We start from the raw sequence: 13,484 nt of genomic DNA on the forward strand, positions 1-13,484 counted from the left end.
ATTACGAGAAAGTTTCGTTCGAAAATGTTAATTTAACGATATAGAATGAATAATTGTTGCCATCAGTGATTGCTAAAAGTTTGGTTTTTGGAAATTTATGAGAAACATATAAATGCACTGCTGGACAAAAATATAAACTCATTCTTTTTTTCATTTTTTCAATCATAATTTAACTCAGTTAAAAAATTTTTTGTTCCAGTAAAGATAAATAACTCTTTTAGCATAGTAAAGCAGGATTGGCATTTCTTAATGGAAGATAGAACGCTGAAAATTACCAATTAATACTGGAAGATCATCTCTTACCTTTTGCTCATCTGATTCCTGGAGGTAATTGGTCATTTGAGCAGGATAACGCGAGTGTACACACAGCGAAAAGTACAAAAGAATGGTTCAAGCGCTGGGGTATCAAAGTAATCAAATGGCCAGCTCGTAGTCCGAATCTAAATCCGATTGAAAATCTTTGGAGGACCACGGTTTGCAAAGTTTATCATGATCGGCACCAGTACCAAACCACAGGGGAATTAAAAAGGACAATACTTTCAGCATGCAACCATATGTCACTGCAGCTGTTGGAATTTCTTGTGAAATCTACATGCCCAGCCGCATATTCTAGGTAATTCAGAAAACGGGGGGCCCAACTCGTTTTTAAAAGTTTGTAGTTTACACTAATGGCTAGATTTAATGCAGTGTTAGTTTTTAAAACGTTTCAAATATTGATTTTTTTTTTTTCAATTTATTCATGTTAATAGCAAAATTACATTTTCCTAAATCTATGCGTTTGTTTTACTGAAGTAATTGCAAATGTAACTTAATTAAACTCGAAAAAAAAATTAAATTTTGTCAGCTTATCATTGTGTTTATGCAGTATTGTAAGTTTTTTATTTTGTAATTCTGCATTGTTTCATTTTTGGTTATTAAATGATTAAATATTTGAATAAAATTCTACCAAACTTCAGAGTTTCTTACTTTTGAGTTGATACTTTTGTCCAGGTTTCATGCATTATAAAGATATTAAAGTTGAGATTATTTTAATTAAATTATTTATTTTATAAAGTTTATGAGTTATACTGAATTTAGGACTATTTAGTCGGTTATTTATCTTTACTGGAACAAAAAGTTTTTTAACTGAGTTAAATTATGATTGAAAAAATGAAAAAAAAAAAAAAAAAACGAGTTTATAATTTCTCCAGCGGTACATTTATATGTTTCTCATTTATTTCCAAAAACAAAACTTTTAGCAATCACTGAGGGCAACATTTATTCATTCTATGGCGTTAAATTAACATTTTGGAACGAAACTTTCTTATATTCCTGGATTTTTTACCTTTGAGTTTATACTTTTGTCCAGAGTAGTAGAGAAAGAAGGGTTCTAGCGCGCTTTTAGGGAAATGACCAAATCACCAATTTTCACACAAATTCATTGATTTATGGACCAAAAATGCAAAAAAACATGCAAAAACAGCATAAAACCCTTGAAAATCAACAATTTTTTTTGTCCAAAAACGAGGGAAATGCGTGAAAAAAGCCACGTTTTTCAACAATTTAATGCTGAAAAACGAGGCTTTTAAAAAAAATAATGAAAATTGAAAAACACCATTTACATCTTTGAACAAATCTGACGCTTATATATCATATTTATAATTTCTTCAGAGAGTTCTAGATTCATCATAACATTGCAATCGTCTATTTTATCAATATGTTTAGTAACAAATGGTTTAGATAAATTCTGATATTTAAAAATGTTGTTCCAATCCACAACATCATCAAGTTTTTCGATAGTATGTTCTGATATTTTTTGATATCTAGAGACCAAAGCCATATTTAGTTTTCCAACATTATCCACAAGAAATTTATCGCTTAATATTTGAAACTGAGATACTTTATTCCAATCAAGTTTGTGTGCAAACATTGTTAGAAATCTTTCCGATAACCTTTGATATCGAGAGATAATACTCCAATCAACTAAATCTTTATTTTCCATAATAAATTTTTCTGAAAGTATTTGATACGCACTAATATTAATCCAGTCTACTTTATCTCTAAATTCAAGTATAAAGGGTTCGGACATCTTTTGATATCGAGAGGCTAGCGACCAGTTTAATGCTTCAGAAAACCGTCGCATAAGATCTTCTGATAAAGAATCCTCTTTTGAAACCTTGTCCCAATTGATATCCATTTATTAGTGTTAAAATTTTAATCAGATTTATAAGGATAAGGAATTTTTTCCAACAAATCTAAGCCCATTTGACGAATAGTATAATTGTCTACCTGAAACATATAATTATACATTTTTTTTAGATATTTGGATATTAATCTATCCAATTCTGAATTACAATATTGTTTGTTAAGATGCATTAAATCTTCACATAGACTTGCAAGATCCTGAATTTTATCAGTGGTCTCTAAGCATTTTAGATCACCTATAGCCTCCATTTATATACAATCATTTTTTAAAATATAATGATTGATGGCAGATATCTTTTATAATCCAAGGACTCATCTAAAACGTTCCAGGCTTTAGATTCATGTTATTTTGTAGTGTCCTAGAGCTAGAGTATTTATTCCATCTTCTAGTATATGCCTCTTATCATCATCAGGTGACAGAGCTATTTTGTTTACTTGAACTGAATATATTTCATGTTTGTGGCTTCGAATCAGATTCATTGCTCTATATTTCTTTACCTTGTTAAACAAGCAGTCTTTATAATCTTCAAATGAAATTCTGTTCTTTACCACAATTTTCTTTACACCTTTTGATTTTTTAATCACTTTATCTTCTACTTTTAAAGCATACATTTTAGCTCTTAATCCCACAAATTCTGTCATTATCTTACCATTATTTTCGTCTTTCATTTTACCGAGTACCTTTTTATTTACTCTAGGTATGCCATATTCATTATTTTCTTTGTAATCTGATGTATCAAAATGATCAATCATATCTTTCATGTCGCTGTAAAAATCATCAGTCTTGATTTCATAAATATATGAATCAGTATCTTGATACAATAGTTTTAAATTCTTATCATATTTTGGTTTCATAACTTTATAATGAAAATCAAACATCAATTGTTTAGATAAATCTAAAATACTCATGCCAACATAAATTGGTTTGTTAAAATATACTTTGGTTTTATTCATATGAATTGCAGTCAAGTTTTCAGCAAATATAGTCCTATCTTTAAAGTTTGGTTTTGATATTAATTTTTCAGCTTTTTTAGCATTGCAACATAATTTTATATCAACTCTTTTCCTTATATTTTCCATTGTCTTGCCAAATACAGAATTGTTCATAAGCTTATAGAAATCTTTCTCAAAATCATTGGTAGCAATAGTTCTCATATCCGTATTCAAATCTATATATTTCTTTAACCAAGGGGACTGTTTAAACTCTAAAACTCTATGTATCTTTTTTAGTTTCAATCCCATTTCCAAACATTGTTTCAGATTTCGATAATGAATCACATAATTCTTTTTATCATGTAACGTGGTCAAAAGCTTTGATTGACTGGATCCATCTGGAATTCTATTTTCTGGTGCTAACGGTAAATCTGAATGCTTTTTATGTAATTTCTTTGAATATTTCAAATCCACTTCCAATATATATCCAGTATCTGAATCATCTGGAATTTGAGTCACGTCTATATTGATTTGTGACCATTTGAAATCACCATAGGGCAAGTACTGACTCATTGCCCATCCGTATAAATTATTGGCATCTAGATACATTAAATAATTTGATTCTTTATCTTTATTATAATCCTTCATATACTTATTATTTGCTTTGGCGTAACGGTTACAACATTGAGATATACCACCTCTGGTTCCTTTTTCAAGCATTAAAATCATGTCATAATCAGTTAATAAATCTAAATTTACCTCAGTTATCTTGAGCATAGCGTCCCAAGCTAGCCCTGGTGCTGTATAGTACCAACAGGGATCTAATTTATATGTTTTGAGGCATACGTCTCTAAAATTTTCAATTATATCCGTTAAAATTAATACATCTGTTTTAACATATAAATCTGAATAATCACCCATATCTCTAATCTTGAAAGCCTTCCAAACATTTTGGGCGTGTTTATAATCTTCATCAGATATATTACTTTCATTCAATTTGCTATAAAATTCTTCTTTGGAAGGCAATTGTGTTTCATTACATTTTTCCCATGTATCCATATAATCATAAGGATAAACACCTTTTCTAATTACTAAATTTAATAAATGTTTTGGAATATATTTAGCAGTCTCTCTATATTGCTCTTTCTTTAAATTTTTAGACAATGATTCAATACTACTGGACATGAATTTGAATGAATCTATAAATCTTAGTTTTAAATTTCCAACTTTTTTACTGAACGAAATGTATTTTTCTTCTGTATTTGGAATAACATCAATATCTTCTTCATCATATCCCAATCCCTTAATAAAAAGATGGGCATCGTATCCAGCTAAATTATGAATAAATACTGGAACAAACTTTGGATTTTGATAACATAAATTACAAGTTTCATGAGCTGGACCTCTATATAAACCGGTCAAATGATCATGATCTCTGACCTTTTTACCTTCCATATTTACTGGATTTTCACCATATTTTTTATAATTATCCCAAGTGATAATGGGCTTATTACAAATATGACATTCATCTGTATTTTGAAAGTGCTCTTCATTTTCAGCAGTCATATTTAATGGTTTAATATCTTTATAAATCTTTTCAATTTCTTTTGTTTCTTTTTTCATCTTTTTACAAAATTTAGCTACTGCATCTGGTCCTCTATATACAACAGGTGCTTTATATTCTCCATGTTCATATTTGATGTAATAACTAAAACTCATGGGTTCATGTTTTTGGTATTTGAGAGTGTAAGATTTTGATTCGTCTGGTTGACAGGTATCTATTTTTCTAGTCAAACATTCAAAATCTGCATATATAACAAATGGTACTCTTAAAGAATTATGATCATTTTTAAAATAAATACTTTCATATTTTCTAGGCATTTCAATCTTTACAGCTTTTTTACCTTTGCAATCAATTTCATGAGTTTTTAATTTTTCTGCTGAATAATAATAAGTTAAACATCTTTCACATGGATAAATTCTTTTTTTATTATTTGATATTTGATTTCTAATCAGTCTAGATAAATTTTTAATCCAACAGTAATGACCGTTATCTTTATCTTGAATATAAAATAAATTTGCATGTTTTTCTCTTTTATTATCTGTAATTCTTAATGTTACAATTGATTGCTCATATCCATAAACATTTACGGATATATTATTCAATTTTTCAAATTTAGTTATATCCGTTAATGCAACTGGAAATTCTATTCCTTTAAAATTTAGTTCATTTTTAAATTCTCTATATTTTAAAACTCTTTGTGGATCTTTATCTACTGGATGTATAGCAGATAAAATTGACCACATGAAACATTTATTATCTTCATTCTTTACATTTATTATTGCTTTTTTGTTCTTAATTTTATCTGGTAATTCAATATAGGATGAGCCTCTAAGTGGATTATATTTATTAATTCTGAGCTCTAAATTATCAATTTTACTTAGGACCCATCCTGATCCTCTTGCTTGAAAATCATCCATTTCCATTAATAATTTATCAATAGTTTCATCATAAAATGTATTTAAATCAGATGATTTTAATAGCACTTTATTTTGAGTTTTGAATGAAAATTCTTGATATTGATTCTCTCTTTTATATGTACAAAACAATTTAAAATTCACTTTTAATCCCATTTTATTTACAAATTCTTTTATCTTTGTAATGATTACATTTCTTAAATCTTCTAAAAATTCTACAGGTAATATAAAGTTTTTTACATTTTTCAATGAATAAGTTTTTAATCTTGATTCATATGCAGTCTCGATTTCTTGAATACCTTCTTCATTAAATAATGCATTTTTATGTTTTTGTGACTCTAAATGAGTCTTTTTATATGATTCTTTAAAATAAACACCACAAACATCACATTTAATCTGTGGCTTTCTTTTCTGTTTAGGCTTTGAAAACAAATCGTTATCAAAACCACGAAATTCTCTTCGAAACTTACGCCTCTGAACCCTATCAATGATGTGACTGATAAGGTCCGCTTTCTTTAGTTTCGAATACTTATCGATATTTTTTTCTTTACAGAACTGACGTAACTGTTTAACAGTCTGAGCATTTAAGAGTCGCTCCATTTATAGGGAAAAAAATTACAACGTGACAGAGTCACTATTTATAGGCAGGCAAATTTATAAACAGATTTCCATAAGACGTTTATGAAGATTAGACCTTAAATGTCTTTTATAATGAGTGACAGTGTATTGTCTTCCACAGTCACAAACCCTTTTTTCATATTTTCTTTTGGAATCACAATCTTTACAATAACTGCTTAGATGATTTCCTCTTTTGTAAAAAAAATCTTGAGATAATGAAAGTTTGCAAATAGTGCATGTTTTCTGGTTCTCCATTTATATAAAAGTAATTTATTAAATACATTTCTTTAATAGAATATTTTAGTATATATAGTTTTTGGTTGATTTTCAGGTAGCGTTGTTTTGACGCTACTTGAAAATACAGAAAATTTTAAAATATCTTCCTTATCTACATATCTTTTTATTGCATCTCTAGGTCTTTCATATTCTAAAATTTTTGCTATATTATTTCCTTTAAACCAAGGATTATTATCTTCATCAAGTATAATGGAAACATCTTTATCATTAAAATTCAATTTATTATTTTTAATATCTATAATGTTATCCATTATAATTTATTGGAAATCATTTTATTAAACGTATATTTAGTTATTCACATTTTTTTAATATTTTAGATAAATATAGTTTTGATATCTATTTTCTCAGACGGACCAGTTTGGTCCGTCATACTTTTATAACTAAAGTAGTATTAAGCATTATTTCTATTTCGCCAAATCTCTTCAGGATAACCAAAATAGAGTAATGTTGGACCTCTTTCAACAATATGATTATTAATCAAAAACTTTTCATTTTCTAATGATTCGAAGTACTTTAAAAACTTGTCCCATTTTTCTTTATAATCCTTTTTACATTTAATTTTATTTTTAATTGAATAGTATTTACAAATTCTTTTTACAAAATAATTATAATTGATATATTTTTCAAAACAATAAAAATCAATCAAATGATGGAACATGTATTGAACTTTTAATCCTAAAGATGGGAAATGTTTTTGAAAGTATTTCAATCGATTCAACATTTTTTCTCTATAATTATTTTTAATCACTGGTTCATAATTTTCCGGATCTGAATCAATTGATGATTCAATATCTGAATAGTCAACACTTTCAGCCTCAATAATTCCATCCATTTATTAAAAATACAAGTTTATAAAGATAAAAAATTTGGCATTCTTGGGGGGAGAGAATTATCACCCCCCAAAAAAGAATAAAATAAGGAAGATTTTAAAGTTTTTTAAGATCAAAATCGGAAATAATCAAAAGGAAAATTTAAAATAAAAATACACGCAATTCCTTATCAACTCTTTTTATATGCTTCATTTTTAAAGCCTCTCTGAGTCTATAATGCCATACATCTAAAGCGTCTTCATTACCCCATTCATCACCTTCAGGATAAATATCTACAAATATAATCTTTTTAAAGTAATGTAATTTAATTACTTTTCTTAGTTGATTTTCAATAATTCTCATATTATCAAATGTATCCAACTTAAAATCATCTCTAGCACTAAATACTATATTGTGATGATTCTTTTTTCTCAAATGGTCATATTCTAATTCAATTCTATAATTAAATAAATTTATATTTGAATTTAAAACCTTACTTATATTTTTCTCAAACATTTATTTATACACAAATTCTAAGAGAGAGATAGAATAGGTCCATCTACCCAAGAATTGAAACTCTCTGGATAACCAAGCCATTTCACTAGATATCTATTTCCCTTCTTTTTAATAATCTTTTCAATTGTATATACATCATCTTGTTTATCATAAAGAACCAATTCTTTTTCATATAGTGTTCCTTTTATAGGTTCATTATTCAAATCTTTAATTTCATAAGTAATTGGATCAGTCTTTAAAACTTTTGAAATAATAAAAGTTTCTTCAGTAAAAGTAGGTAAATATCCTTTTCTAAATGGTTTTTTATATATTGAAATTCTAACTCTATCATTTATATTAAATTTAGGTTTTGGTATATGTTTTGGTTTATAAAGATTTTTGAATACTATGGATTCATTGTCTTCATCACTTGCTTCAACAGGTGTCATTTTAATAGATCTATGAAAAGAATTGTTATAATTTTTTACAAGTTTTGGTAATACTTCAATCCATCTTCTTGTGTTATTTGCTGTAAAATACTTCCACATTTTTGTTTTCAAAGTTCGATTCCATCTTTCAATTATAGAACACTTTATTTCTATGTTTTCCGTTGCAAACCAATTTATATTATTGTCTTCAAATAACTTTTGAGTTTTAGAAGATAAAAATTCTGTACCTAAATCACTTTGAATCTTTTCTGGAATTCTTTCTTTAAATATAGTTTTGAATGCTTCCGTTATTAAATCACCAGTTTTTCTTTTGATTGGTACAGCCCAAGCATATTTACTAAATATATCAATAACTGAAAGAATATAATTCGTATTATCATTATATTTTTTAAATTTTTGCAAATCAATTAAATCTACTTGCCATTGGTCGTCAATATGAGATACAAATATTCTTCTTCTTTTAAATTTTCTAACAATTGGTTTATGTTTGGTATATTCATCTTGTTTGTGTAAAAATTCTCTAATTTCATCTTTTGGAATTTTAGTTTTACGATTCAATTCATTTATACCACAGTAACCAGTCTCTGGATCATAATACACTTTTGTTAGGGTGAGTGGTTTACTCACCCTGTTACTCACCCTGTCTTCTTTAAAAAACGATTCTTTTTAGAACCACAAACTGTACATGTTCCTTTCATAATGGGTTTATTATTCTTTGTAACTGATTCTTCTGCATTATCTGTTTCTGTTTCTTTTTTACATTTTAAACAATAAATCATAAATTTAGTTCCTAAACCAAAAGTTTTCTTTGCTTTGATTATTGGTTTTATTAAAGCTCTTGCTTGTTTTTCACCTAAAGGATAAATACCATTAGTTGGATTTTCAATACTGTCTATATCATTTAAAAGTTCTTGATCTGCTACATGTCTTTGTTTCGTATCTTTTGTTTTACTATATGCAATATCATGTTTTTTACACGCTTTATCTACTCTATTTATTCCAGGATCACCTCTTTTTAATCTCTTTTCTAATTTTGTAAATGGACCACAGTATTGATATCCAGGTACATGCATTTCAGGTGGATTTAATTTATCTTGTACCCATCCTACCAAATCACCTCCCTTTGTTTTCTTACCCATTTATTTACATGAAATTCAACCTAGCTGGTTTTTAAGGGGGGACGTTTTATACCCCCCCTTACGGGGGGGGGCGTTTCATCCCCCCGTCAACGTAAGTGAAATAACTTAATTCAAAGTTAAATCTACGGTTTAAAGGTGAATATAAACATCTAATATGTGTTCATATATCTGATGAAGAATTTGAAAGAGTCAGTCCAACGCTTCTAAATAACTTAAATCATAAGGGGGGTGATTCACCCCCCTTAGAATCATACAGACTGATCCAAAATATTGATGCTTTAATTAGGAATATATATAATTAATTAGGAAGATTTTATGGGGTAGCTGGTAGCGACCCCTTGAAAATTACATTTAATAATGATTTTAAAGGGCTCTTCAATGTTGAAGGATGTGAAACACGGCTACTGATTTTAATGGGTATCTAGCAGAGACCCTTTGAAAACATGACCCCCTGAAACGGGGGGTCTTATTTATATCCATTCAGACACATTTTTTTCATATGTTTTTCTAATGGAAAATACTTTAAATCTTTTATAAATTCTTGTTCTCTTACAAGTATATCTGATTCAGATATTACTCCAGCCTTTAATGAATTTAACATACTTTTATAAAATTTGTAAGCTTGTTTATATTCTTCTTTTCGTTCTGAAATCTTTAAAGATTTATCAATAATTTCAATAACACCAGCGCCTATACTTAATGCAGCAAGAGGCATAAATGCGAAGGCTGATAGGCCCGATGCACTAAATAAAAACTTGCTCACTGATAAGGATAAGCTGATATCATTATAAAATTTGTAACTCTTTCTATATACATATAACCACTTTTCTAATTTTTCTTCCATTTATATAGGGTTAAAATTCCTTCTATATCTTTGATCGCTTTTCAAGTCTAATACTAGAAAATCATATTTCTTTTGAACCGCTTTGTGATAAATTTTCTTAAATTCATTTGCATCAATTGAGCCATCTATATCCCTAATTATACTCATTATATCTCTATTTTGAAGCTTGAAAAATATAAAGTATTCACAGTTTTTTCTTATATCAATTGGTGTACTATAATAGGATTGAGATATGTAAATAATTGAAGCGTTTTTCTTTCTTGCTCTAAAAAAGAATTCTAATATTTTAGTTTGATCTTTATCAGTTATACAGTCATCAAATACTACTAAATTTCTCATATTTTTATCTAAAGAATCAACATCAATCATATCGTCTTGATTTGAAACAAATAACGTTTCTTTTTTAAATTTATTGTACATCTGTTTAATTTTCTCTCTTTCTTTCTTTTTACACACATCCAATAAATCCTCTAGTTCAACATCATCGAATTGTGTATAGTCTCTTTGTAGCTTTTCATATTTTGGTTCAAAAATATCTTTAGCACATATATACAACGCATCAAAGTTTAATAAATCATATATCAAATTTAGTAATAAATTTGTCTTTCCACTACCTGACCCCGCTGCTATTAACATTCGAAATGGATGTATGGGTAGTAGTGGATTTTGGTCTGGATCTATAGCCTCTTCTGGCTGTGTATAGTCTTTTATTTTAATCATTTATTTACTTCAAATATTTTATTTTACTTAGTAAAACTTTTATTTTACTTAGTAAAACTTTTATTTTACTAAGTTAATATTTTATTTTACTTAGTAAAAATTTTATTTTACTTAGTAAAACTTTTATTTTACTTAGTAAAAATTTTATTTTACTTAGTAAAAATTTTTTTTTTACTTAGTAAAAAAATGCCATTTCAAAGTTATACTTACTATGAAAATGAATAAAAAGTTCTTAAAATAATCGAACCAAAAACAACTTTGCAAAGTATATTTAAAGTATCGGAAGATTTTTCAAAAATCAATAGTAATTGTAGTAAATATGAGCTTTATTTTAATAAAACACCTTGTTTTTAGCATGTTTAAAAAATGCGATTTCAAAGTTATAATCACTATAAAAATGAACAACTCTTCTTAAAAAACCATCGATCTTATCACACGCATGATAAAACCAACTCACATTGAAGAGGCGAAAATATTTTCTTCAACCGTTTCTTCCCGTTTCATGGTCGAAAGTTCCACGCAGTGGGAATTTTAACATAAAATGGGAAGCTTCCCACTTCGCGGGGCGTTATCACAAAACGAGACGGATCCATTCCCCGGGAAACAGTCTGTTGACGTCAATCGAAAGCATTGAAACTTTAACAGCGTTATCAATTTGATCAAAGCGTGACCTAGTTTTCAGAAATTTGTCCCGTTCCAGCGTTCCAACTTTTTTTCGGAACGCCCAAAGTCCAATACTGATAATAAGTGCTTCTCAATTGAGATGGAATAGTCTATAGCACAGCAGTCTTACAGCGTAGCTGCTGATAATGAATTACAAATTTTCTGGAATTAATTTGTGAAAGTTGCATGCAATAGAAAGAGATTTAACTATTGAAAAAAATAAATGTCGAAAATGATATAAGAAAATCAAAATTTAGATTAAAAGAAATTGTTGAAAAATTAAAAGCTTTTGGAATAGCACTTGATAATACAAATGTTTTAGAAAAGCAGCACAAGATTGTGATAACGATAATAACCCATTTTATCCAACGATATGGTGAATATTTAAAAAGGGGGTCTATGCACCCGATAATGCAGCCAAAGCAGGTCTCAAGCCCTGTTGAAAAATGCAGAGAGTCGGGTGGGTAAGTAAAACATATTTGTTTTGAAGATTAAAAATAAAAGAAGATAAGAAATTATATAAAATCAATTTTTTCTACGTGAATATATGGCTTTAATCTATTTGAATCACCATCAGGACTGATAAATAATTTTATATAACTATTTCTAGTTCCGCTAGCAAAAATGACTGCTGACTCAACATTTACTGTTAAAGGTCTACGAAGGACAACATCGTTTCCAATATCTAATTTGATTAAAGGATTTCCAAAAGAATATTCAGAAGACAAAAATATCGTTATTTTCATATCCATAGTTTGCATCAGTTTCAAATTTGTATCTATTAATTTAGAGCTCATTTGATTAAATTTGACTTCCTTGAATCCACCAGTTTTATATTCAAAATATCTTTCTCGAATAGTAGCATAAAAATTTTGAGAATCTACATATTCTTTTGTGGCTGCATCCTTATTAATTATAGGATGACCAATCATTGAAAGTCGTGCATTTTCAAAATTATAGACACCGTGTTTCATTAAAGAGGGAACATATAAACCATCATTATCTCTAGTTAGTAAATTACCCTCTTTTTTATCATTAATTTTGACTTTATAATCTAAATAATTTTTAGTAACAGCATCAGTTTTATCAACGGGATTTGAAAGATTGGTTATTTTAATTCTATTAGCATTATAAACACCATTTTTTAAAGACAAAGCATTAGATTCTAAATATTCTTTAGTTACGACATCGTTATTATTTTCAGGATTTGACACGTTAGTAATCGATTTATTTTTAGCATTAAACTTATCATTTTCTAGTACAATTGCATTATTTTCAAAATATTGTTTGTTCACTACATTCTTTGATGATTTAGGATCTTCAACGTTTCCAATTATTTTTCCTTTAGCATTAAAACTTCCTGCACTAGTCTGGATTAAACTTTTACTTTCTAAATCATTTATCTGTGTATCCACATAACCCATAGTAGCAGAATCAGATAAATTTATAGGATTTTCAATATTTTCAATTCTTTTATTTCTTGCATCAAAGGTATCATTTTTAGAAAGAATTAAACTGTTTTCCGATAATAAAACCAATTTAGATTTTAATTCATTTTGTAGTAAATCTACATATGATTTTGTTGTTGAATCCATTGGATCTGAAGGGTCATTTAAATTCTTTAACTTCTTTTTTTCCATATCATAATTACCATCATTTGTTAATTTAAAACCATTACCTGGAGGGCCAGGTGGTCCTTCGTTATTTTCATTTATATCTGTTCCAAAGGGATACCAAATCATTTATTTACTGTAAAGTTGGAAGTGTTTTAAATTTTCGATTGTACATGTTCATAATTCCTGATCTCTTTTCAACTAAAATGAAGTAAAATTTATAAGCTTTTCCTGGATCATTT

General features: G+C 27.9%; 1 protein-coding gene across 1 annotated transcript; it reads right to left on the reverse strand.

The window, feature by feature from the left end:
• Positions 1-2,523: 2,523 nt before the first annotated feature.
• Positions 2,524-5,598, reverse strand: LOC129222404 (uncharacterized). Its single transcript, XM_054856910.1, has 3 exons — positions 4,749-5,598; positions 4,358-4,646; positions 2,524-4,294 (listed from the first exon to the last, which is right to left on the reverse strand). The coding sequence occupies exons 1-3, from the start codon at positions 5,596-5,598 to the stop codon at positions 2,524-2,526; spliced, it is 2,910 nt and encodes a 969-aa protein (XP_054712885.1).
• Between the last annotated feature and the right edge of the window lie 7,886 nt (positions 5,599-13,484).

Source organism: Uloborus diversus, chromosome 5 (assembly GCF_026930045.1).
Source record: "Uloborus diversus isolate 005 chromosome 5, Udiv.v.3.1, whole genome shotgun sequence".
Taxonomy (NCBI): Eukaryota; Metazoa; Arthropoda; class Arachnida; order Araneae; family Uloboridae; genus Uloborus; species Uloborus diversus.